General features: G+C 38.3%; 1 protein-coding gene across 3 annotated transcripts in view; it reads left to right on the top strand.

Annotated features, from left to right (window-relative positions):
• The window catches only part of LOC121592679, a 72,836-nt gene extending 50,316 nt beyond the window's left edge, over positions 1-22,520 (top strand). For all 3 annotated transcript variants that reach the window (XM_041914340.1, XM_041914338.1, XM_041914339.1), the window contains exons 10-11: positions 9,439-9,538; positions 20,982-22,520. In XM_041914340.1, coding sequence (XP_041770274.1) covers positions 9,439-9,538; positions 20,982-22,154 — 1,273 coding nt within the window. In that variant the 3' untranslated portion in view covers positions 22,155-22,520. The remainder of the gene's footprint in view (positions 1-9,438; positions 9,539-20,981) is intronic.
• The last annotated feature ends 4,257 nt before the right edge of the window (positions 22,521-26,777 follow it).

Here is a 26,777-nt window from a genome sequence, read left to right as displayed (position 1 = left end):
CATTACATCACGGCTCATGATTGTAATCCAACGGCTAGAGTGCAAGTGAACACATGCAGTATTGTCTTTCACCTCTTCGTCATCTGTTCGTCAGTTTATAATGCTACCTTTTGACCACGTCCTGGCTGCAATCCAACGATTGGTGTACATCGATAAAGGAAGTGCATGATACGTGCTGCTGACTGTATGTGATGATTGGATTAAGAGATTACATTGATATTAATTGGTTTTAGCAAGACTACAACTTCCACTTACAGTGCACTATCCCCGCAAGCATTATTTTCCCAGATACAGGCAAGGCTCTGGATATCGTCACGTTTCGGGACATTTAACTTACATAACCGACAATACTGAAAATTGCTATTGTGTGTACTTCTGTACACAAATGTGGTTTGTCGTTTTAATTTTGTTTTGAAAAATATATTCTTCGCATATGCACTAAGGTGTGCATATGTCGTTCATAAAACAAAAATTAGCATTGTTTCATAATAAACATGTGCGTTGTTGTTGAAAATGTTATTTTCGGCATCAATGCATTTAAAGGCCTCTTTAACCCAATTTATGGAATTAATTTAATATACATGCCTGCTCCTACATCGACGAACCGGATCGATTCCCATATTAATCGTCCTCCACTAATCTGACACTTAATGAATATAGAAAGCTTGTACATTGCGACATGACTACGTACAACTTTGATCATAATAATAGCAGTATGAAGCTCTAGAGATTAAAAATAAATCTGAGCTGTAGTCGATAATTTTACCATTAAAGAAATAGTAGACACTTTCATTCTTCCTTCTTAGTATTAGAACCCTGAAACTGTTTTGTGCTGGCTTACGAGTTACAGTTTTACTTTTCATCTGGGTAGTCCGTCCTTGCTAAGGGTGAACGGTACTGATGTGAAAAGATCAGCTTCTGTCCATATGATTATTTCTTCAAATACTTTTTAGTGGTTCAGCTTCATTATAAATGAACGATTCTACTCTTACAGAGTGGTTATACTTGATTTCGCAAACGTAGCATCGTTTAACACAAGCGCAGCATTTAATTTGGTTCAAAATATAGTTCGTTTCGTAATGGTTAAAATTTTAACCATCACGAAATGAACTATATTTTGACTCTGCAGTTGTTATACCCTTTTGTATTAATTTTGTATTTGACGAATAGAAAGTTCATATAGTGATTTGTATTTAAAAGATTTTAAGCATCATTTCTTGTTACAACATTGATACATATCATAAACAATAAAAATCGGCATATATCAATTACTTCATGCAACAACAAAAAAAAACAAAGACAACATCCAAACGGTTCCTAAACAAACAGTTCCTATGAATGCAAATTCAGGTTAACGTTATCCCACGAACTTTACTCTTTATGTTCCTCTCGAAAACACAACACTTTTATGTCCAAGTCAATATTTAACCACCCACTTTTCGAGAGGTTTTTCTATGGCCACACGGTTGCTCCTTGCCGGCACCAAAACGGTATTTTATAATTTACTGGCATTTATCTAGCTTCATTTGTGTTATGAATATATTTCCGGTCGTAGTAGCGTATGGCACGAGACGATAAAAGAATTGCCATTTATGGTTATATTTTTATTGTAGCTATCCGGGTGCGAACTCAATTAGACTATGTTTTACATTTTTTCTTGTTAATTTTGCTCTCTCTTTCTCTCTACATCAAATGTAAGGATTCGCTGTGCCGTGTTGCTGCTGGAGCCATGTATTCTATGAATGCGTAGGAAATGGGTCACGCCGAATAAAAATGATCGTGAATTTGCGCCCGCGTGAGAGGTGCAGTGAATGTTATGCATACGCGCTATGCCCGGTAGAATCCTTAAAAAACCCCATCATGCAAAACGAGATATTTAATTTCGACATATTTCCATGCATGGGGTTTGAGCTGCGTTGGTTCGGCCTAAACGAGGGAATGTATGTGTTGGAATATTTCCCCAATACGAATTCGGTTGATTCAATTTCAGCTCAAATGAACAAGCGTAACATTGTTTGCCGAAGGATATTTTGATTTCACATTTACAGCCGTACGGTTTCAGATTCATTTACCTGCCCCATGAAAGAATATTTACTATTAATATCAGCGTTTAATTGGAGCAATATGTATGGCTACAATTTCTCGCTACCGAGCGGTGCCACGCAAATGCTGTCCATGACACTAGTTTGGAGCACAGCTTTGAAAAAGTATTAATTTCCAGACTAAAATGGCAATTTATTACCAAATACCTAGGAAGGATTATACATGTTGCCGATCTCCTTGTAACACATACCTTTTATATGTTATGATCTCCCTTACCATCTACAAAGCGATTCTAAAGAGCTAATCAAATCCGTATTAATATAAGCTAGTTTCTGCTGAAATGTAGCGAGGGAGCCCAGTCAAACCCCCAACCTGGTAGTGTTGGCTTTGAGGACACTCTATGCAATTAACCTTCTCACTGACCGAACTACCGAATTAGTGTCAATTATCATTCACGCCACGAGGGAATCTGCTGCAGCATCTCCGACGCATTGACGTACTGTTGCGAGATGGCTCCGAATAGTCGAGAAGCTTGAAAGCGTAACCGGCTAGCTCCCGATCACGGTGCGAGGGAAATGCGAGTGGAAATGCGACTGGCAGTCACGTGGTCGCCTTTCAAAACTGTATCTTTCCTAGCTCTGCATCCTTGTAGCAGCTGTTTCGTTATGCTCCGTCAAAATCGCCCATAGCATAGCCCTCCAGTGTCCAGCAACGGAAGCAGAAAAGCTCGTATGATTAAGTATTCCGAAGGAGATTTCAGATTTTCAGCACTGCATAATCCGATGAAAATCGCATCCGGTGATTCTCTCTGTCAGTGTGAGGTTTTCTAGGCGGGGTTTGGCGCGTGCCGAGAACAGCTTTTCCACTGGAGAAAGGAAGGATGGCACAAGTTGTTAAACCCTTGCCGGATAAAAGAAGCAACAGGTCTCCTTCTGCAACGCTTTGCTAGCCGCACCAACGTGCAACTAGAACTTTTCAGCGCCTTTCATCCACATCGGAGGATTCTAAGTTTCGATCTAGGATTTGGTTGCTTTTCTCGCTTGGCCTTCACCCAACCGTTACAGCAAAGGAAGAAGTGGGTACATTTTATGGGCTGCTTTTACTTATGCCGTCTGGTGGCGTAATAGCGAAGGGACTCGGGCAAATCTGCATGAAAACTGTGCTGTACTTCAGTCCGTTCTAACGCCGATGCTGCATTGCAATGCAATGACGGCCAAAGGCGACTTGAATCTGCTTATCCCTTAGAGCTTTACATTAGGCAATGCATCCTGGCGTAGTGCTGCCGTGCAGTATTGCTCTTGAGCATGGTTTCAAGACGTATCGAAACGTTCGACTTAGCTTGTTAAATTTTCATTCTTTTTCTTCCCACACCTGGAAGGAGGATAGTCGTTGTTTGGATACATATTGTTTTGTCCATTTCGTTATGTTTACATACATGAAATGGTTATTTTATGGGTTTTGGAGATTTCGATTCTGGATCGGTCTGTCATTGTATTATTCTCATATTCCGTAAAATATTAGCGTCGGAGTACTAAAAAACAAAATCAGCTTTTTTTAGCCATCAGCGACACTCTGTTTATGCAAAAAAGGCATAATTTTGAAGAAAATGAAATATTTAAAGACGTTTCATACTGCTTGGTTTCTCGTTTGGTGCGATATACCTCCCATCTCTGTATGTACATTAGAAGATGAAAAAAGGTATGACATGAACTGCGAATATACCATAATATAACACTATCAGAAAAAGGACGATCCGTTTGTGACGGCCGGTTGCCGACATTCTGTAGGGTTTCGAAAAATCCTTCCAAAAACATATTTTCATCACTGTTCACCCCAGCAGGCCCTACGCCTCCGTTTGCGTAGATTTTGTGTGTGTGTGTGTGTGTTTTTTTTGCGCCCATCATCTCGTAGGATGTAGGGCTTGCCCAACATCAAACCCATCAACCCTTTGCTTCCTTCAGCACGTCCGGTGTTGGTGGCTGACAGGTCAAAAGACAACGACGCCGCCTTGGACAGCTCAATCGACCCGCTGTGGACTGGGGCTGGATTGGTTTACTTATTGATAAAGATCAGCCCGCGTAGGGACGGAAGGCGACTCACATTTTTGTCAACTTTAGCCCTGGCAACTGGTGAGGGCGTTGTTAGGGCGTGGATAGCTAGCAGGGATGAAATTGAATAAATTTTTGACCTAAATATAAACGCTCGCCCTCCTCCGACCACAGCCACTGCCGTTTTGTGCCGCTGGGATGAGTGCCGTGGGCAAATGAAGATGATGTTCCTTCGATTAACCCTCTTCATAAAATTATGACCACTTATCCGCGTTTTGTCGACCGACTTTGGGTTGTTTTGCGTTCACTGTTTCGGCCGCTCTCACTCTCATGCTTTCTCTCATTCGGCCCCAAATGTTCGGAGAATTGGAAAGGTTACCATAGATGAAACACCGAGTACAGGACGAAGCTTCACATTGGGCAGTGCAGCTGGTCGTGATGATATCACCGGCTGGGTTGAGATGATCTCTGAATTCGCTGAAAGAAAGGATCATGAGAAAGGATTGAAGGTTGCAGAAATGCCGCAAGAAACCGGAACCCGTCAATCGTACTTTTCCTTGTCAATTTGCTCAACCCGCACACGCTAGCTGAGTAAAAAACCCTATGATGATGGGATTTGACTATAGTTTCTACATTTTTTATAACATTGCAACGGAATTTGCAATAATACGCCTATCGACAAAGGATAAATCTGTCAAGAAACGATTAGCACACACTTCGTTGGCACCACGGTTTGATAAGTGTACGTGAGGTAGAATATATGACGCTCTTTTATCATGCCAAACTGATCGAAATATGTATATATAAATTTTTGAAAATGAATGTATTCTTCAAGCATGTTATATGAATTGTGTATAACAATAACAATAGTTAATCTCAAGTCCCTCTGCTTATCGTTTGTCCGGTCTATACTTGATTATTGTTCCCTATTTCACTATCTGGATCAATAAGCTTAAGTCAGTCTAAGGAAAATTTACTCGCTTACTTATGATACTCCGATCACACAGGGCGCTCAATGTGAAGAATTATGTCACTTAAATATCAACGCAGGTTTGATCGATCCATTAATGAATGTAAAGTGTAGGATTGTTCTTAATTAAGCAGCTCAGAGACTATGCAGATGGTTGCTACAAAACCTACTATAACTATATGGACAGTAGTTTTTCGCGATTTGCGGAAAATCCGTAAAAGATAGATAAAAACAGCGAATTTATGAGTTCATCAGAATACTATTTCACGTCTTCGTATATTTTTTTCAATTCTTTCAATACATTGTTGTACGACTTTTTTTATTCAGAAAGAACGGCTTCAGTCGTATTGCTTAATGTTAGGGTATAATAATCAGGGTGGCCACTCAACTGGGAAAACCGTAAAAACCGGGAATTCTTCTTCTTCTTCTTTGGCTCAACAACTGATGCCGGTCAAGGCCTGCCAACCCACTTGTGGGGTTGGCTTTCAGTGACTTATTGATTTCCCCCCATAGCAGGATAGTCAGTCCTACGTATGGCGGCACGGTCTATTTGGGGCTTGAACCCATGACGGGCATGTTGTTAAGTCGTACGAGTTGACGACTGTACCATGAGACCGGCTCCGGGAAAACCGGGAATTAGCCGGGAATTTTATTTTTCTGGGAAAAACCGAGAAAAACCGGGAAATTATCCCAAACTTTTGCTGTCACTGTTTACCATCGTACTAAGTGTATTTTCAATTATTGGGATGTTTTGTATATTGTTCCCAACTTACCACAGGCCATCAACATCACACCAATGTGTAAGGACAACATTTTCTGTTACTCACATATGGTACGCAATATATGTACAATACTTCTCATTCGGACTGGTGCAATACTTACGTTCACCGATATCGGTTCTTGCACATTTCGGGTATGGTGTGCCTATTCGTTCTACCTTGCACTCGTCTTTTGTTATTCATTCTCGTGAAGTTGCGGTCGTGTCGAATTTAACGGTGGATTTAGTGAGCGATCCCAATTTTTGAACAGAACTGATAATTTTTGTTCCCTTTAGCAATTTTAAGGCTACCCAATCACACATCGCCTGTACATTGGCATTTTGCATTTTGGATTCGGGCCTCTACCTTCATTCCGCCCGGGTGACAGGGTTCCCAAACTGGCACTGATGGTTGATTCCTGTATCTATTCGTGATGTGCATTATCAGCGTCGTGCAGGTAATAGCATGATGCATGGCTGCTGTTGATGCATTTGTATGCTTTCTCCAGTGGCTGGTGGGTCCATGACTTCCCTTACCCCCTTTTTTAGTGTTGTGTGATGACATACGTTAATCAACAATTGATAGCAGATGAAAAATATCTTTGCCACGGGGTAAAATCTTTACACGTTAGTGTCATGAAGCTAAACCACCAAAAAGCAATATTTTTAATGCTTTTTTGTAGTTTTTTCATCAGTTGTTAGCTCAAATCAAACATCCGTAAATATAAAGAATGCATATTTAAATAGTTTAAGATCCATAGTAGCCAAATTAGATCCACAAACGAGCACACGATTGAAAATTTGTTTGTACAATTTTGATAGAAATCATGCCAAAAATGGTTCTCAAATGTGTTGTCATACCTCCAGATTGGATGCTATATTGTTGAATAATTCACTAATAACTTTTATCCAGTTTTTATGACAAGTGTCCATCTTTCCCGTAATGCCCGTGTTTTCTTACCATCCTGTAGATCACGATTTTTGAAAACGTATGATATAATAATTTGGAATTGAAGTATCGAAGCATAGTGAACCGAGAAAACTCCAAAAAAATCCGGGAAAAATCGGGAAAAAACCGGGAATTTAAAATCCTGATTTGAGTGGCCACCCTGAATAATTCAATTCAAATGGTTGCAGGACATTTCCTTCTCGCAATCATGGAAGGACACCTTATTCCGGGTGTACTCGGACAGTGCAGAATATGTCCAATCCTAGTCCTTCAATGCGTCGTCATCCGGTTAAGTTCGATTTCGTAAACTTAAAGTAAAGTCCATTCGTAAACGTCGCACGGGTCGAGATCGTGTTGTACGTTGTCATCATATGGATAGTCTTCGAGTATCCGAAATATCCGTTACAGGTCCGATCTAGTCCGTTTGGTGGTCCAGTAAGCGTAGCAGTGGTCTTTAACAGGTTTAGCTTCCAGCACTTTCGTGTGACAGTATGAATACGACTTATTATGAAAAAAAACAAATTTAGGGTCGTGCCATAAGTATGAAGACACTTCGAAAAACAGGTTTTAAAAGTTTTATAAGAATAATTATCAAAATGTTTTTTTTAATATCAAAAGTTTTCAAAAATAATCTCGTATGTAGGGTAAACGTATCTATGGTGGTGGTTGTACCAATAGTGGTGGTATTGCACTATAATACCCTCCATACGATAATTTAAGAGTAATTAAGTTGTTTATGTTAGTGTGAAATGTTTTCTGGTCTTGTATGAAGGGTCACTATGTAAAGTAAAATGAAGCCATTCCGTTGCAAAGTGACAGAACAATTCATTATGTTGTAAAATGTGTCAACATTTTTCCAAAATCTTATGGATTTCGTTACGAAAATCATATTTTTGTTAACGCGGTAAATGACCACATAATAACACAATTATTTGTCTGTAATATAACTTTTATGAATTGTTATTTATTTACAACGATAAATTGCCTTTTGACTATAATTTTGCATTTTTAAGTGTTGTTTGCCATAGTGGCATTATAGGTACACAAAACTGGCGCGTTCCTATAGTGGTTATCATCATCAAATCAGTAAATTTTAATTTAAAATAATTTAAGATTTTTTCCAGGATATTTGTAACATGTCGTATTGTTTTCAAAAAGTTAGTAATTTACCAAAAACGGCCAAAATTTGCATTTCTAGCTGAGTGAAAAATTTACATCGAATCAAGCACGCTCTTCCCGGCGTAAGTCTTTATTCAGTAGTTTTGTCAATATTTTCATCACTCAAGTTATAATTTTTTACGATCAAAATATGTAAGAAATCAATATTTATCCTTGCTATTCATAAGAAAACAGCTTCAAAACTAAGTTCCTTTTATATTATACTCGGTTTTTGAGGTATCTTTGTTTACCACCACTACAGGAACACAATACGACAACTATAGTAACCATACCACCATTATAGGTACAACGAAGCAGTCACAAAAATACGTATTTTTTCGCAAATTTTTGTGTTTGATGCTCGAAATGATTTTGATTGCAAATATAAAACATATTCTAATTGCTATGTGTAAAAATTTTCATAAATTTACAATGTACAATTACCCTAATGTTTGTTTTGAAAATACAAATGAAAGTATGTGGAAAGTTTTTTTTAATATTTAAAAAATGTCCTTGATAACATTATCACTTTAGTGCATAACGGCTCAAAACGGATTCGATCAACTAAAAGTAACACAAAAACTTCAACAACGATTTTTTAGAATGTTTTCTACTGTTACGGTTTGTTATAGCTAAGGAATGTAATCCTTACCTGATAATTTTTTCCTCCCACCAGCCATTTCATCATCGATGTTCTCTTAGATTGCTTTAAAAAATAAACGAAGCTGTGAAGTGGTATACTCCACAACTAATAAATTCACTGTTTTTATCTATCTCCGAGGCCCTTTCCGTTTTAAGTTCGTAGGCTGAAATTTCATCCTGTCAGCTGTTTCCATTGTATAGCAGTTTTCGAGCAGCTATCAAAGTGGGTAAAATATACAGGTGGGCTTCTCCAAAGGTGTATGAATTTTGAAGGCCAATTTTTATTGCTTCTGTTTGTGAATGAAGATTTTAAGAGTGTTTTGTGTATTCCTCAACCTTCCAGACAGCTTGCTTGAGCAAAAGCTTTCACCCGTTCTGTCAAAAAGTGATGTTCAAATTTGGTTATAAAAACATGCTATGCGACCACCTGGACTACATACACTTTGATTCTAGATTCCATCACCTGATCTCTTTAATGCACCTTGGCAGAAATGTAAAACAACACCGTGTTTTGCCATTTTTTCGAGCAGGTACTTGAATCTAATTTTAGGTTAGAGGCTAGAATAATCTAGGCTGAAAATCGCAGGCTAGTTTTGTGTATGGTTTTGTATGGAGTGTTTACATGATTTCAGCCTCCAACTGTCAAACTCCATACAAAAAGCTGACTGGAATCGTGAAGGTCCTTTCTTACGGATTTTCCACTAATCTCGAAAAATGACTGCCCATATAGTTGTGGTAGGCACTGTATTAAGTAAATTTATTTAATTAATTAATTAAATAATCGATTTATATACAACTAACAATTAATAATCATATGAATAATCATAATCATAATCATATTTATTATTTTGTTTATTTATTTTGTTTTCAGATTCTTCTATTTGTATCACTTCTCTTTCTACGCGTATCACTATCGGTTCAATGGACAATATAGCAGCCTGGCGTTGCTTACTTCTTGGCTGTTCATTCAGGTAAGCTATAATTCTGTATATTGGATCAGCTGCTTACTTATTAATGTCGTAGCATCGATGTAATACAATACAAAACACCATCAATTTATAATCAAAATTTGTAACGATAGCGTAGATCTTTGTTTGTTTGTTGGAACACTATACTTGATCTTTTCAAGACTTCAGTTACTGTGCCCAAAATTGAAATTAATATCATTGGTATATGGCAAAATCTGGATTGACAATTTCACAAATTTACCATTCAGACCATTCAGACCAGGTTGGCTATTAAGACCATGTTTAATGCTGTTCTATTTATCATCCATTCCTAAGTTATCAACATGTTTATGTTAATTAACATGTTTGATTTCGTTTCGTTTCGTTTAAATTTCGTTTAAAACTATATAAATAGTTTTACACGTATGGACCAAGCTGTCCAAATCACATCTGCTGGGATCGTGTACACGGTAGTACATTTACAGCTGTTGCAGTCTTATCATTCTACCGTATTAAATATGGGACATAAAGTGCTAAGCTTGCAATCACATTTATGTGTTGCCATCGTTTATGTTTTCTGTACCTGAGTAACAATCTTATAATTTTTGTTTACTAATGACACGCAGGGCCTGTACAGTCTGGTGGTACAGCCGTCAACTCGTACGGCTTAACAAAATGCCCGTCACAAGTTCAAGCTCTGAATAGACCGTGCCCCCATACGTAGGACTGACTATCCTGCTATGGTAACAATAAGTCACTGAAAGCCAAGCTCACTTCACTAGTGGGTACAGGCAGGCCTTGACCGACTACGGTTGTGTTGCGCCAATGAAGAAAAAGAATGACACGCATGTATTCTTGAAGGGTTAAGCAATTATGATATGTATAAATAAATTTATTTCTATGTTTTTCGAGAGTGTACCACTTAAATCATAGATTTCCATTAAGACCAACTAACGGTTTTACAAAATGATTTGTAATTGCCTTCCAAGCACTAATATGTTCTTCTCGTGACATTGGTAGGGCGTTTGAATCCCTAGATGTTTTTTTTATTATTTAACTTAATATGTAATCAATTCTAGCTTACCCTACATTAATAGCAATCATAATATTTTTGAACACAATAAGGCGTTTATGCCTAATTATTCGATATCTTACAGCAAGCTTAGCGAAGATTCCTCCATGTAATAGGAGGTGATAAGGGGATGTTGTTGATTATTTATTTACCTAAGAAATTTATTAAACTTAAGACTCCACAATTTTAATCTAGCCAGGACGCATCACACACAACTTCTTGACTTTGAGATTTGCTGCAATTTATAGTTATACTGTCCCAAACAAATACTCCCGGAAAATAGTTTTCCAAAACACGCCTATAATGTGGCTATGTATCACATCAGTACACCACCACATCCCACTCCCATACCCTTTGTTCACTTCTTTGGAAAAGTAAATTATAGTAAGTAATTCACTTGTAATGATTTAGATTGAAAATAATTACCGTGTCAAATATGCGTCTGAAAATAGTGACAATCTTGTTTAAAATGTGTAAAGCTAACAAAAAAAAAAACGAAAGCTTTATCTAATGCTTTCAGTCTCATCGTGCCACTAAAATGTTGCAAACGTAGCCCTGATCAACAAACAAACCAGGCTTGTGGCAAAATAATTCACGTGAAAATTATTATTATAACACGTGCAAGCCACTATCCCCAGAGGGTTGTAGCATATGGAATGGTAGAAATTGTCATCACCAGTGACAGACAATCATTCGTCTATAATTCTGGGTAAAATTTTCTGACGAGATTGGTACCTCCGAGCACGTGCAATTTTTCAACAAAAGCAGCAATTTAGAACCATCTGAACGAATGCAAATCGACGAAAAACAATGTCGAACACAGCTGTTACCAGTTTTAATACACAGGCTATTGTGAAACTGTTAGATAACATTGCTTCCTTATACTGTTCGGTCTGGAAGCCGATTGGTTTGTCAAATATGTACATTATCTACATTTTATTGAACTTTTTCAACCACGAATAGTCAAATAATGACATTAAAATTTACTTGGATTACTCATTGATTGTTCAAAGCTGACACTCTACATTTGTTTATACTAAGCTCCATAAATGTGGCAGTTTGTGCGCATTAATAGTCTCGAACGTTATATGCCTGCCTGTGGTGTTTTATTATTTTTATCACTCGTGCGCAGCCGTTGTCTTTAACATTGATTAATCCATTATTAATGTTCCCGTATGGAAAGAAGAAAAACTTATCCTTCGAATGTAACTGACCGCTAAAAGATCTTCAAAGTTACTACTAGTTCGTTTAGCGGTAACTACTGGACCGTTCAGTCGCACACTTCATTACCAATTAATGAAAGTTTTCGGGGCTGCAACACAGCCACACATTCACTTAAACGGACGATGCGCGATGAATACGTTCCGCTTTGACAGCAATTCAATCGAAGGCCAGAGTGGGAAGGTTTTCCTAATTAATGTTACGTCCTCCCTATTCGTACGGTTGTCCAATACTACGATTAAATATTTAGAGTGGAAGTTTTGACTTTCCATATTGTACTCATGCAGCTGGTACAAGTTTACTTTTGTCGCCAATAAAGCTTTCTTATTTAATAACTGTTGGTTTTTCTTTATATTTTGAATCAATTCGTTCCTGAATGTTAAAAGATAATTAAAACTCGCTCTACACTTCAACCAAAATCTACGTGAAGTAATATTGTATTGGCGTTTTCTGTACAGATACACATAACAAATGTAGTAACGAATAAAAACGAAGTATTTAGGACGATCAAAATCAATACCGACTTATGCCGTAAACTGTCGCAAATTTTCGACTAGAATTTATTTCTTCAATCCAATTAATTGTTCAACCTTTTTGGCTCCCGAAATACGTCGCTCTAAGGTGTGGGATATGTTGCATGACGTGCTCTTCGGGAAAAACTTTGCTTACGGAACCGAGCTAATAATGGCGGGCTCGGTAAAGGAGATAGGGAGGGAACGGGGGAATGATTGGAAGTGGTACCACGATACAATGGCACGCACTGCCGCAAACTTCCACTTCCTGCTTTCAGTGCGGATGAAAAGTGAAAGAGAAACGCACAGCAAGTCGCTCGGTGAGCATGGAGATATGAACCTGAAGTTCATTTTTACACCCAGCAGCAATAAACGGATCCTCGGACTTGGTGGTGGTAAAACGAAGGTGTGTGTGACACGCTGGTTCGGTAATGAGGAAAGAAAAGCAATGGATTGAAAAGAATGGGGAAAGTTCCATCATTAATCATACAGTAAACGAATAATAAAAGCTGAAGTTTCGCTCGTCGATAGGTAGCAACACTCCCAGAAGTGTTTCGTGCTTCATCCCGTTGTCCGCCAGGCTGAGGCACAATTTCGATCCACCTTTTGGCCCAGCCGGAAAACGGTGGGGAAATGGAGTGTGAGGGGAATATCCTTCGAATGTTTGTTTTTTGCTTGCTTTTGTGCTTCACATTAAAACCTGTTCAAGAGTTCCGTCCCGAGAGTGTTTGCTTCGTGTTCAAAGTTTCGATCGCGCGACGGTTGCTTAAAGATCAGGTAATTCCCCTTTCTGCCCGCGGGAACCACACGAAGGTGCCACCCGCTTGGAATGCATTTTTTGTTGTTGTTTATCAGCACAAAATGAAAAAAAGGAGGAAAAACGTACAGGGACTGGCGTTGCATCGTGGGGTCGGACTTAGCTGTGTTGCTGGCCGCTAATGCTATTTATACATTATGGATGAGTACGGATCCAATTATAAAACAATACATCACAACGCAGGTTGCATGCTTGCTGCTTCTGTTGTCCTGGCTGCTAGTGCTAATAAGCTAACTGCGTTAGAGCGGATTAAATATTGTTCGCATAATTGACCGATCGGGAAGGAAGAAATGTGGAAAGAAATGGGAAGAGAAAATAGTTATGCCTTGTTTTTGCTTCCCACTTCATCGTAAGGATACTTTTCATCGGTAATTGAAATCAACAGGGTAAATGATGGTAAATTACTAGAGACAATATTTGTTTGAGCACTGCAAAAAAAAAAACAAAGTTGTTGTAGAAGATTTTAAAATTCTATTTTCTAGTTAGTTTCTCTATTTGAGATTTGTTGTTGTGTTATTTTTTACAATGCCTCTCCTAATTTAATGGTGTTTCAAGTTTAGTCATAATAATGATACTAATAAGAATAACAATAAATAATAAAGATTTTTCATAGCCACTGGCAAAAAAGCATATTTACAGTATAAGTATGAATTATAATCAGCTTAATGATATAAAATACTTAAAAGTTAAAGTAATGCTAGTACTATGTACTATAAATTTAGTTTAAGTATTACTTTCATTTCGAAATTTCTATTTTTTTTTTTTTTCATTTTATTTGAAGGAGTCTGCTCTCCATGATTGTGCTTTCTCGTTTGGCCTGAATTTGCAAAATAATCCATTACGATGATGTCTTCCAAGCCAATCTCCAATGTGCACAGCAATATTTTTCGCTTGCAAGGTGTTTTTCAACAGCTGTCAAATGGTGTATTTACATCACAATAAAATTTAAATTATTCCATATGATTTTCAACACATCTCAAAGAATTGTGAAACTCAGTCCTGCTCGTGATGTGTTGAAAATCGCGTGAAAGAATTAACAAATGTTTATGATGCAAATACAACATTTGGCATCTGTTGAAAAACATCTCGCATTTAATGGGCAATGTTGTTGAATTGGAAATTGACTCGGAAAACGTTGTAACACTTATAAAATGATAAAAGGACAAAGATAAAGAAACTTTATCTTACTAAATCTCAAGTTTTAAAAACATTTCAGTTGAATTGTTCCAAAAAATATAATACTATTGAAAAACTAAGTATTACTTCAAAAAACAATTTCTGATATCAAATAGAAACAAACAAACAAACAAACAAATATAACATAATTATTCTGTTTTGTTGTTGAGAATAAGTTTTTTTTTCACAAGTACTAATACAATTTACACGGTTTTCCAAGTCAACTTCGAATGTGCTCATAATTATTCACCGCATCCAAGATGTTTTTCAACAGCTGCCAAATGGTTTATTTGTTTCAAAATGACTTTTCAGTTTCAACACATGATTTTGAACGCATAATAAAGAAATGTCAAACGCAATCCTGCTTGAGTTGTCTTGAAACTCATGCTGCCGAAATTAAAAACTATTATGATGGAAATGAAATGTCAGATCGATTTGGAACAACATTTTGAATGCGGTGTATTACATCAGTTTCATTTAGAAATTTCAATATTTTTTTTCAATTTCTTCAACTTTTTTTTGAAAGAGCAATATCCGCCTGCTCTCCAAGATTGTGCTTTCTCGTTTGGGCTGAATTTGCACAATAATCTATTACGATGATATTAAATGCATTATATTATCACCGAAATTGAATAGTAATAGAAAGCTCGACTTATTCGGATCAATCGAGACCTTGAAATCAAAATGATCAATCCAGCCATTAAATTGCCTTGCCATTGATAATAAAGGATTGTTAGTTCCATAAAGTGTGCGTTTGGTACAGTGTTGTGTAAATTGCGCGATCGAAGTGTTCTAACAGGTGTATAAATGTTAAGCTTTCCAAATAGAGAAGGTGCATCCAATTCATTATTTAACAATTCATTAACAGTAGGGAAAGGAAGATAAAGACAGACACTGCGGGTGACATTCTCATAAATGCTTGAAAAAGGTAATTTTAGAAAAATTCAGCAATGTAGCATCCAAACTTAAGGTAAAACAACACACTTGAGAATATTGTCGGCATAATATAGGCAAAATTGGTTAAATTTTGGAACGAAACCAAATTTCAATCGTGTGCACCCTTGTGGGGTGTCTATCTAATTTAACTACTGCGGATCCTAAAGGCCGGGGGACATTGTCCGTACTCGCAAGTGTAATTTCGATTTTCACAAGCGCATCTGGCGGCGACTGGTGGAAGCTTTTTTTGGTCATCGAGGGAATGGTCATGCCGGATCTCAAATTTAAGTAGTTTTTCCATCGTTTTTTTCGTGAAAATGAATGCAATGCGTGCAGGACATGTGCATCTACCTTTTCCAAAACTTTTCTTGTACGATTTAAGTAAAAAACATGGAAAATTCACGTATTTTCTGCAGCGGCTCCAAATTGTTTGAAAAAATGCTTCGGTCAGCCGCCGCCAGGTGAAAATCAAAATTACACCAGAGAGTACGATCAATGTAGCCTGGCCTGGCGGCGGAATCAAGGGAATGGTCGCACCGGATCTCAAAATTAAGTAGTTTTTTCATCGTTTTTTTGATGCGAAAACGGCTGAAATACTTGCACAGTATGTTTATCTATCAATTACAAAGCTTTTCCAGTCCAGTTAATGTAAAAAAATATGGAAAAATACCATATTTTCTGGAGCGGCTCCAAATTGTTTGGCAGAATGCTTCGGTCAGCCGCCGCCAGATGCGCTAGTGAAACGCTAGTGCGCTAGTACAATCAATGTAGCCCGGCCTTTAAGGTCTACAACTTTTATTGTTTACATTTTCAGAAGTTTTATTTTCGGAAAATTTCAATCGTGTGCACCCTTGTGGGGTAATTTAACTACTACGGATCTTAAGGTCAACAACTTTTATTGTTTACATTTTTGGAAGTTTTATGGCATCAATGAGTTATTGTAATTATTAAGCAAAAAAACTGGAGAATGAACGATAATGAAACCAATAAAAATCTTGTTTTCTGGTGTTTTAAACATCCTGACACCAAAGTGTAAAAGACGGACACTCTGTCATAGGGAAAGATGGACATCGAGTTTATTGATTTATTTTACTTCTTATATCATTTGGTGATGAATATATTTCATTAAATATCTTAAATAAGGGTATTTAGAAGATATAAACCATTGAGCAACTAGATAAATCATGGAAATATGCGAGAAACGGCACACCGGCCAAAATAGCAACCATTCGTTATGCTATTACTCGCTCGACGCTGATGATGCACTTCACGAAATTCAATATCTTGTCACGACTGACACACTTTACAGGGTTTTCATACTGAGTTTAGACTAGCAGCATACTTTTTTTTAATAGTCGCAATAGATTCTTGACTAGCATCCTTTATTTTTGATTACGAGCAATGGATTATTGACTAGGAGCAATTGATTTCAGCAGGTCCCCGCATGACAGCCTAAGAGCGACGCGTTTATAACATCCGGTGTGACAGATCGACTTGAATAATAATCTGTGGATAATATTTAATTTCATCCGCTCAATTGTTTAAATCATTTGTTTTACTGTTATATATCATCCACAAAGAAAGATATATTTTATCTGATAGGCTTTCGATGCTATTATTTTGATTTTATGAATGCACAATACAACACAAAAGCACTTAACGGCTGAATTGAAATATGCAGTAGTGGACCCACAGGCATAACTTAACCAAAAGCTAGAATGCACAAGTTTTTCAGAGTGACCATATGTAGTTCTATCGATTTTCGATCGTATATCGATTTACAATTGACCACACTAAAACTCAATTTTTCTGACCGAAAATCAAATATTTTTCTAAGTATTCACCGTTCAACAATAAAATTGGAATTTAATAAATTTTGTGGGTGAATAAAAAGTTGTTTTTAACGAAAATTACCGAATTTGCTTTAGATTTCCTACCGATAACCTCTAAAAACAATCTGGTCACTCCGCGCCAGCAACCGGCCTGCTGAAATCAATTGCTCCTAGTCAAAAATCCATTGATCGTAATCAAAAATAGAGGATGCTAGTCAAGAATCTATTGCGACTATTCAAAAAAAGTATGCAGCTAGTCTAAACTCAATTGGAAAACCCTGTATGCAATAAAAAGAAGAGGCATTGATACGACAACATTCAGGAATAGATGAGAGATTCTATGGGATTAAAAATATCAAAAAGTAGATTTCTTACATGGTGGAAAAAATGGCTGTAACTATTAACAAGTACCTAAAAACTGCTGTAGTCGTGGACTTTCTGCGGAGTAATTTTCTCAAGGAAAGTCCTAGACAGTTGTTCTGTAAGCTGGATCAAGGTCAGTTTTTAGTGCGCGATATTTCAATAATGTTTTGGATTCTACATTCTACGATATATTAGAAGCGGAGCTTACAATGCTTAAATTCACGGCTGAATTAATCGTCGTCGCAGTTGGCCTAGAATTGATTCATGTTCGTACTCGTGACGTGAAATTCAATGGAATATGTTACAATATGAATAAATATAAACTTCAACTAGTTAAGGCCCGGTAAAATCTACCGAATGTCCTCAAATTTCGAATTATTTTCAAACTCTACACGTTCGATGGCAACAACCATAACTCAAACACCTATTTGTTCTTATTTGTTCTTACAAATGTGTTAACCTTGTAACTTCCAGGACAATTCTTACTGTACATTGCAGAGCCGTTAAATAACGATGAGGCTAAATATTAAATATTAAATAACCTTAAAAAACCAAGTCACGCAATTTTGTATTTTTTTTAACTGGTGTATAAATAACCGTTACGCACGTAAAGTATCAATGAATCTTATTTACTAACACTTATAAGTAATAACAAAGATAATCATGATTGGTGCGTTTTGTGGTCATTTTGAAAAACAGATGGTTCAGTAGCTGCATTCCTACTTATTTTCAATCGAACTGATACGTTCCAGCCTCTGTTGACACAAATCTATAATTTTTTTATTGTTATTTTTTAGTTATAGGCGTGTTTTCTTGGAAAGCATAGCTAAGTAGTAACCTCTACAACGTGTTCATTGAATAACGTATAGATGTGCAGTGGATTAAAAAATTAGGGTGCTGCTAATACATATACAACATGTTTAGATCCAATCCCAATTGCTTACTTAAAAACATAATATTTTTGAAATGTTCACTTCTGCTTCAATCCAACTTCTGTTTTTTGTGCCCATAAATGTAAAATTGATCTACAAAAATATGATATCGCACGTGGTTCGAATTTCATTTCTACTCTTTTTTTCGACTTATGTTTCATACGTCAGGTAATAAGTAATAGATCTTCTTCTTCTTCTTTTGGCTCAACAACCGTTGCCGGTCAAGGCCTGCCTGTACCACACTATTTGTGGGTTTGGCTTTCATTGACTTATTGATCTCCCCATAGCAGGATAGTCAGTCCTACATATGGCGGCACGGTCCATTTGGGGTTTGAACCCATGACGGGCATGTTGTTAAGTCGTACGAGTTGACGACTGTACTACGAGACCGGCTAATAAGTAATAGATGCTTCGAACAATTTCAATGTAAATTTTCTCGGTCTTTAATTTTATGCGGGTCATTTCCAAAAACGCCATCAAAATTTTATTTTATTATCCTGAAACTGGTTTTGAAATATTAAATGGATTTGGTATTTATGTATGAGACAATTGTTATTGTTGCGCCAAATATCAAATTTCAACAGTGAACACATCCCCTCATATAACCATTCCAAATGTGTAGTTCTTATATTCCGATCTATACTGTTATAGAACAGAATAGTTCAACACTGTTATAGCCTTTCCAGATCAATTAACTAAATTCACGTTTACTTGCAAACTACTTTATTTACTCTTGCCGCCCACATTTTTCAGATTTTGCTTCTAATTTGACGTGTCCCTAATTATAACCTGGTTATTCTTAATCAACACCGTAGTACGGTGATAGCATCACATGATAGATATCGTCATCACTCTTGATAGATACAGTCAGAATCTTTTCAGCCCTCTTGGGCACGCTACAGTAAGCATAGTTTCATTGTGAATTATTTTGCAATTGATGCTGATCCGGCTAAATGCAGTGCGCACGGTTGTCTCACCTAACGCGCAATATGTTGCAGACATGTTGCGCAATGAACCATCTCTCCCTGTAGTGCTTTGTCCTGGAAGGACATCTTGAAATAAGTAGTTCTTCCCGCACGCGAGCAAATCGTTACAAATTCAATTTTAACTTTCAAGCCATCAACATCCGCTGTTTTCTCGCTCGGAATTTCAGCAAGGCTTTTTAGCATATGGCCGCTTAGGGTCTCTCGATTACATCCGCCTCTTATTGTCATGCGTTTTCCTTGTCCTGACTCAACCAATATTGCGGAGTAGTAGATTTGAGAGAGTAGTAGATTTGGGGCGGTCCCGTGGTACGTGGTCGTCAACTCGAACGACTCAATAACATGCCCGTGATGGGTTCAAGCCTAGAATGGACCGTCCGCCCATAGCAAGAATTGAATATCCGGCTATGTTTATTAAGTCTCGAAAGCCTGTATAGGCCGGCATGTCCCCGTAGGACGTTACGCCAAATAAAAGAAGATTTGAGGGAGTGTACATGTTCGACGTCCTGGGTATAGCGACCCGTTTTACAGGATATTATGTACCACACTTATCTGTCGATGACGACGGTGTATGTAGTACTCGAGGTGCGTAAGGTTAATAAGCCTCATACTATACTGGCTTGTAATTATTATACCAACCATTTCCCAATAAATTTAATTTGCATGGTTTCCAAACAGGATTTTTTTATATTGTCTTGAATATCTTGATTTATCATGGGAAGGGGTATGAGGTACGACACATCATCATCAGTATGCTAATTTGCGTCTTCAATTATAAAAAAAATCATTATATCCAATACCATGCGATTTCAAGTCGGTTTGTGCAAACAAAAAATCTAAGTAACCATTGCCCTAATTACCCGCGGGCTAGTAGTGGTGCATGGAGCAAGTCCTTTCGCAGCAACGCGCGTTGCTAAGAGAGCTCTGCTCTCACCGCTTTCTTTCTCTCTCTCGCTGAATGTTTACTCTCACGTCATTGTGGCGATTTTCGATTTTATATATAGTGAGATATCATACGTTTCCATCAGGTCTTCATGGTCTTACCTTTCACCTTACCCTTCATAGTGTTCATCTTTCCCATGTCAGGTGTCCGTCTTACCCGGACATTTCAAAATTGCCCAAAACACTTTTAAGTTCAACACATTGTGTAATAAAAAATGAGCATAAAATAATTTATGTACATTTTCATGGTCCCTATATTTTTAACATTTTCCTTAACGTTTCCGTCTTTAACTACCCTCCCCTATCATTAACCTATCATATTCATCTTATGTGGCGTTGCTTAACGTTTGCAAAACATTTTCTCTTCTGAGTTACTGTAAATATTTAAATTATCTACGAAGTTACCTCATTCTTTCTAAGGCATTTTTTCGAGCGTTGTTTTTGGTGTGTGTGATATAGGGGTCCGCAGTTCTTTAAAAAGTGGTGTCGTTCTGTGTTACACGATATGGATTTCGGCTTGATAGTTTGTTTGACTGCTTTACACATATTATTTATTTTTTATCCTATGATTTTATATATTCTTTGATTCATTCGTTCTATACAAACCATTTGTGCAAAAACCCTAACTATTAGCAATGTGCGTTGGTTAATCGCTATATTTGAAATTTCCTTTCCTTTCAGCATTCGATGATTTACTTCTTCCATCATTATGAACTCCCTGTCATCATACAGCAGGCGCAGCTGCAGCAGATCCTCATTCAATCGCGTAACGATCAGGCCCAAGCACAGCAGGGCGCTTTCCAACAGCAGCGTGCTCCACGTGCAAACACGGGCCAGCAGCAACAGCAGCAGCAAGGGCCTAATCGCCGCCCGACCCAGCGTCCCCAGGGATTGGCGGCAGCCGTTGCCCAAAACTACAACGTCCAGTGGACGAACTTGCTCCGCTTATGGAGAGGTCAGAACGATAACAACAACAACATTGGCGACATCCTGAACCGCTTGCCGCGCTACAGCCTGCACACGTTGAACGTAAACCACATTAATGGGCTGAATGCGTCGCTGCGCGACATTGCCCGCAACTCGATCCAGTATCTGCGCTCGAACCTGAACGTGGGCATGGCGATGCTGGGAGGAAACGCGGCCGTTAATCTGTACAACAACAATAACAACATGTTCGGGCCGCATCGCATCATACGGGCGGCCGTCGGGCTGGGGCACAATCGCAACCCCACGCTGCAGGACGTTCCGTTGAATGATGACGGTACGGACCGAGACCGGGAGCCGCCCATCGATCGGCGCAGTAACTATCAGCGCAACTATGAGGAAAACAATTTCATTTTCCCCGAGGCGGTACTTACCACCCAGCAGCAGCAGCACCAGCAGCAGCAGCAGCAGCAGCAACAACACCAACAGTCGACGGAATCACAGTCCCACAGTCAGCGGGATGGTTCGTCCATTGTTGCGGGCAGCTTCAGCCCAGATGTGTCGGCGTCTTACCGAACCGCTTCGATCGACGATCGACAGCAAAAGACCCCGATCGACAGCATGTCACTGGCGCAGGACGCCAGCGATGCTCATCGCATGATCAACAAGCAGCAGCAGCAACAGCAGCATCCGTTGGACGTAACACCCGGGACTGCCATTGAAGTGCCAGTCGTTACCATCATGGAACGGGCGACGACCAGCGAAGCCGCTAGTCAACCACCAGCTGACAGTAGTCAAGATTCCAGCAGCAACAGTAGCAGTAGTAGAAGAGGGGTGACCGAAGCGATCGCCAATGTCGATGCGGACCAAACAACGCTGCGGAGGCGGCAGCAAACCGATCCAGCGAAACCGAACGAATCATCACTATAAAATTGGCAGACACTTCTGCACATCAGCGGCTCAGAAACCGAGAACGACGAGAAGCGCAAGCTCTCGCGTATGCGTGTGATGCTGATGTATTTCCGTATTGATGTTTCACCGATAGGTTTGATTTTCTGTTTGAGTCACTATGTTTTTATTTAAATGTTTCTTAATGCATTCAGAAAAGGGGTTTATTTATAAAACAGTTTAGACCGGGCCATGGTTAAGCCATGGGTTGAGAAAAGGGGCATCAGGAAAGGCTCCCGTGTTTTGTGCTTGTGATATGTGAAAGGGACAACTGACACGCTGCAGCTATTCGTGTGTATCCGTTACATTTGCAAATACCAATAAAAAGGAAAATGACTCTAAACACTACGCAAACGATCGTGGAGCGTTCGTGAATAAAAAGCAGTTGAGTTGCTACTTGCTGTTCACGATCATTTTGGAACAAAGTGCAAAGTGTTGTGAGTGAAAACGCGATGGCAAAACACACTCACTCACAGCACTCACACATGAATTGTACATACGGAGGCGATGAATGTTGATGTTTTTTTTTATCATATTAAAGTATGTATATGTTTTATTATTATTTTTTCATCTATAGATTTTGGTGAACGAAAGTGTAAATGAATTATTCGTGGGCGTACGTTTGCTTTCTTTGGTTTTGATCGGGGAAAATGGGAACATTTCACGCCCAACACGGGGATGTGGTACGAGATATTAGCAACCCCTTGTAGCCAGTTAGATGTCGGTGAAACCATACCCATTGGACCGGTCTACCGGTCCATCTTGTGGGTGGTAGGGGTTTGCGTTTGACATATTTTGTGAGTTCATAGTTTCTGGCCAAAATGCTCTCCCAAGCAACGTCCCCATTCCTCCCTTCCCTTTCATCAGACTACCCATATTGATAAAATTATTACGAAACAATGCCTAAACGAGCTTCATTTATTCAGCTTTCACAGTTCCCTAATACAGTGTTGGGTTAAACAATTGCAGGCAAATAAAAAAAAAACAAGCAAGTCAACAACCAAAAGATGCTGCGTTACGTACTATCAATCGATATCACATGCTTCAAGTCAACGGTCAGCAAATGAGACGTTGTTAATAAAGTTTGGGAAGCCTTTTTTTATTGACATTTGCAGCGTGGGGAAGGAATTTTCTGACAATTCGAACAATGCTGGAATATTCTAAAAAATGAACTCATTGAAGTTCGTCCACAACGTCCTGCAACGAACGATTATGAGTGAGTATTTATTCGTTTTATTTGAATTTGCGTGATCATATTTTAATTTTGAACAAGGAAGAACGTCTTTTTTTATTTTTTATTTATTTTACCTTGAATAAGGATCGTGTCAAAGTAAATAAATAACTAGGGCTGTGTGACAATTCAATCGAAATGAAGGAAAAAAATCTTTCATTTGAGTTTTCTACCAAATTTACACCTCAATTCTGGTGTTAGAATGTTAATAAGTTTGCAAATTTTCTTCCTACGCAAAATAGTCTTGATGTACCACGCCCACAAGTGCTTAAGCGCTTTCTGAAAGAGGTAGTACTGATGATTTCTATGTTCTACTTTTGCGATTTCTTCTACATTGACCACTTCAATGTCTTGCAATCATGCTTAACATGTAATAACATACCGTACCATAACATGTCCACCGTCAGTTGAAATCTCCTTATTGAAAGCCATATTATGGATACCCATTAAATACAACTGGTGAACACTGACTTAAACAGTTGCCCCTACTAATCATCTTTGACACATTGTTTTCAATTTCAATTTCAATTTACTCGATTGTCAGCCTAGATAGGTTAAGCAATACTTATACCAATTGTTACCTAATCTATTACTAACTGTCGACTAAAAAGTGAAGAATTCTGAAAAAGTAAAAAAGTATTCTGGGGTAGTAACAATTAATAATAATCCTTGTAACGAAGGTCATTAGAAAAGGTTATTGGATCCAAACACAGTACGACGATAAACCACGTTCAAAGTATTCCGCACTCTCAACTGTCGTGCAACTGAGGTGCAAGAAATTCCAGTGAGCCAAGGAGTGCCGGAGCATCAAAGCTCAAGAATTTTGGAGATGAAGCGATCTAATGCTGCATTACGCCACTTTGCCAGAGAATCAAGGCCTAAAATACGGCATCGAGTATCATAATCGGCCATATGGTGATTTGGTTGGACCTGCAAGCTGACAGGAAGCAATTCTCGTGAAACATTGCACATTGCTTTTGCACATTTTTCACTCTTCTCGTCCAACCTAAGGGACCAAGGTCGCAAACAAGAGAAGAGCGATTGAGCATAACATTAGCAGATATCACCGCACATTTATTTTAACAAAGACTAAGATGGTTACTAGAACACCATTCGGAAAATTAACTTAGCTAATTTTGAAATACACGGCAATCATGCAAGCTGCTGTTAGTGAAGATTTTTTTTAATCATCAGCTTAAACCAGACGACCACGCGGAGGGAGAATTTCATGAATGTCACAAAGAAATCAAATAAACAAAAAAGATCTTGAGACACATCCTTGTGGGACACCAGATGTATTTGAAAAGACGGAAGAAATTGTCTCGCATTTCTGATTCACTGAGAAAAGACTTAAACCAAGCAACAATAGATGATGAAAAACTTAATTTATGGAGTTAGAGCAGTCGAAATTCATGAAGAACTGTATCAAATGCAGCTTTGAAGACCGTGTATACTGCGTCCACTTGATTACCATTTAAGTGCTGCTCTAATGAAGATAAATTCATGATTGCATTCATCATTTTTAGGATTTCATTTTACTGTGCACACTTTAGGAAATGTTGCGAATATGGAACCCAAAGGTAATCATGAGTGTCCCACTCATGTGTCACACAGTATAAAACGTTTTATACTTCATGTGCCACTTTTATAAGTGTTTCCCTGGCTGTTTCTTGTTTGTATTTAATCTAATTAGAGAAAAAAATCCTAAGCAATATTGAATTTTGGACAATCAGTGTAATCAAACAGTCAATGATAGTGCATTTAAATGTTTTTATCGTTTTGTTTATCCTTTTGCGGCTTTTGGTTATTTTGTTAGTCAGTTATAAATTTACATTTCCATCGTTACAAAATATATCTAAACTGTTCTGGGGGCCGCTTACAGTTCCTCGTGGCGAACGGACTAGCGTACCGTAACGTTCCTTTTCTTACAGAAAACTTGACAATACGGTACACTACACGAGCCCAGTACGTGTGAAGACTCTGATCTCTCTTCAGTTGTCGAATAAATCTTTCGCCTTTACGTGTGAAGAACATGTATCAAATAAGAAGATATGTTATCACTTATTTTTCACACCGTGAATCACATTTTTACTTTCATTTGTATTCGAAACATATAATCTGGACATATGCCGAGTGAAATAACATTATTTACCCTTATCGCACTCAAACAAAGCGTATCAATAGTCTCATAATCAATTCACGTGTCTTAGCTATCCAGAATTCTCCGTCCTGATTCAGTTTTAGTTGAATGCAATGCTGTTTGAATTGCGTATCGCTACGATTTGAATGTAATATCGAAACAAATATACCAATAACTGCATTTCTAACAGATAAGGCAGAAACGCGTTCCACTATCTGCTGTTGTTGATTTAATTTACAAACCATTACTGTTGGGACGTCTTGAAAACAATACTTGTTCGCATTACTACCGGTAGTAATTCCACACGAATTATCAAGAATTCCACAAAATGAAAACAACAGGCAGGTTTGATTGAATTAGCCACATTCGTTCCTGAATTCTTACCTTACTGCCACATAATTGGTACCTTTCAATACAGTAATAATCGAAGAAAATGGAAAGCAACTTACAGCGCATCGAGTGGATTTGCCCAATGCTTCCCCTCCCGGGTTAATGTTGCGGTATGATGGAGGACATACTTTTAACATTTTGGCTCGCAGCGGGAAGGCAATCGGTTCAATTTACATTGTATGCTGCCGGCTATGTCTCGTTTGTGCTTGCTTGTGATCGCTAAACAGGATGTTAAATGTTGGCTCACACAATCAAACACAATATCCAGCTCGAGCATTATGTGTTGTTCGTTGATGGAAAAATGCTATTATTTGTGTGTTGTTCGCAGCGGTCGCAAAAGGGAATGGGCGTGTTGCCATTGCCGAGCCTCGCTGAGCCTCGTGCTGTGCCCCACAAAGCATTACCCCTCCGGGCGACGGTATGGAGTTGATGCTGTTTTCCACTATTTCGAACGAATTATAAATACCCTAATGCACGGTACGGTAAACCATCAGTACTCGAACAGATCGCTTGGGATACGGGGTAAATCTGGTTACATTGAGCACATACCGTTGGATCACATTTGACTGAGTGCTTTCAACGGCAGTGAAGGCGGATTCTATTTTAATAGATTTGTGGATGTGAAGATTGGAAGATTATTTTCCAAAGATTTATTGCGAAAGTTAGAAGTTATTCTTCCGGAGGTCCGCTTCCCTCCGCAAACGTCTACCATACAGCGCCACATACACTTGCATAAGTGGCAAGCACATTGAATTACCTGCCAATCTAACGGTGAGTGCGATTTGAGCAATATTTAATACCTATTTCATTCAAATAGCTATCAAAACGTGAAAAAGAACGTTTC

The sequence above is a fragment of the Anopheles merus genome, chromosome 2L (genome assembly GCF_017562075.2).
Source record: "Anopheles merus strain MAF chromosome 2L, AmerM5.1, whole genome shotgun sequence".
NCBI classification, from domain to species: domain Eukaryota; kingdom Metazoa; phylum Arthropoda; class Insecta; order Diptera; family Culicidae; genus Anopheles; species Anopheles merus.
The sequence above is the reverse complement of the archived record's forward strand: the minus strand, read 5'-3'. Positions and strand labels throughout refer to the sequence as shown.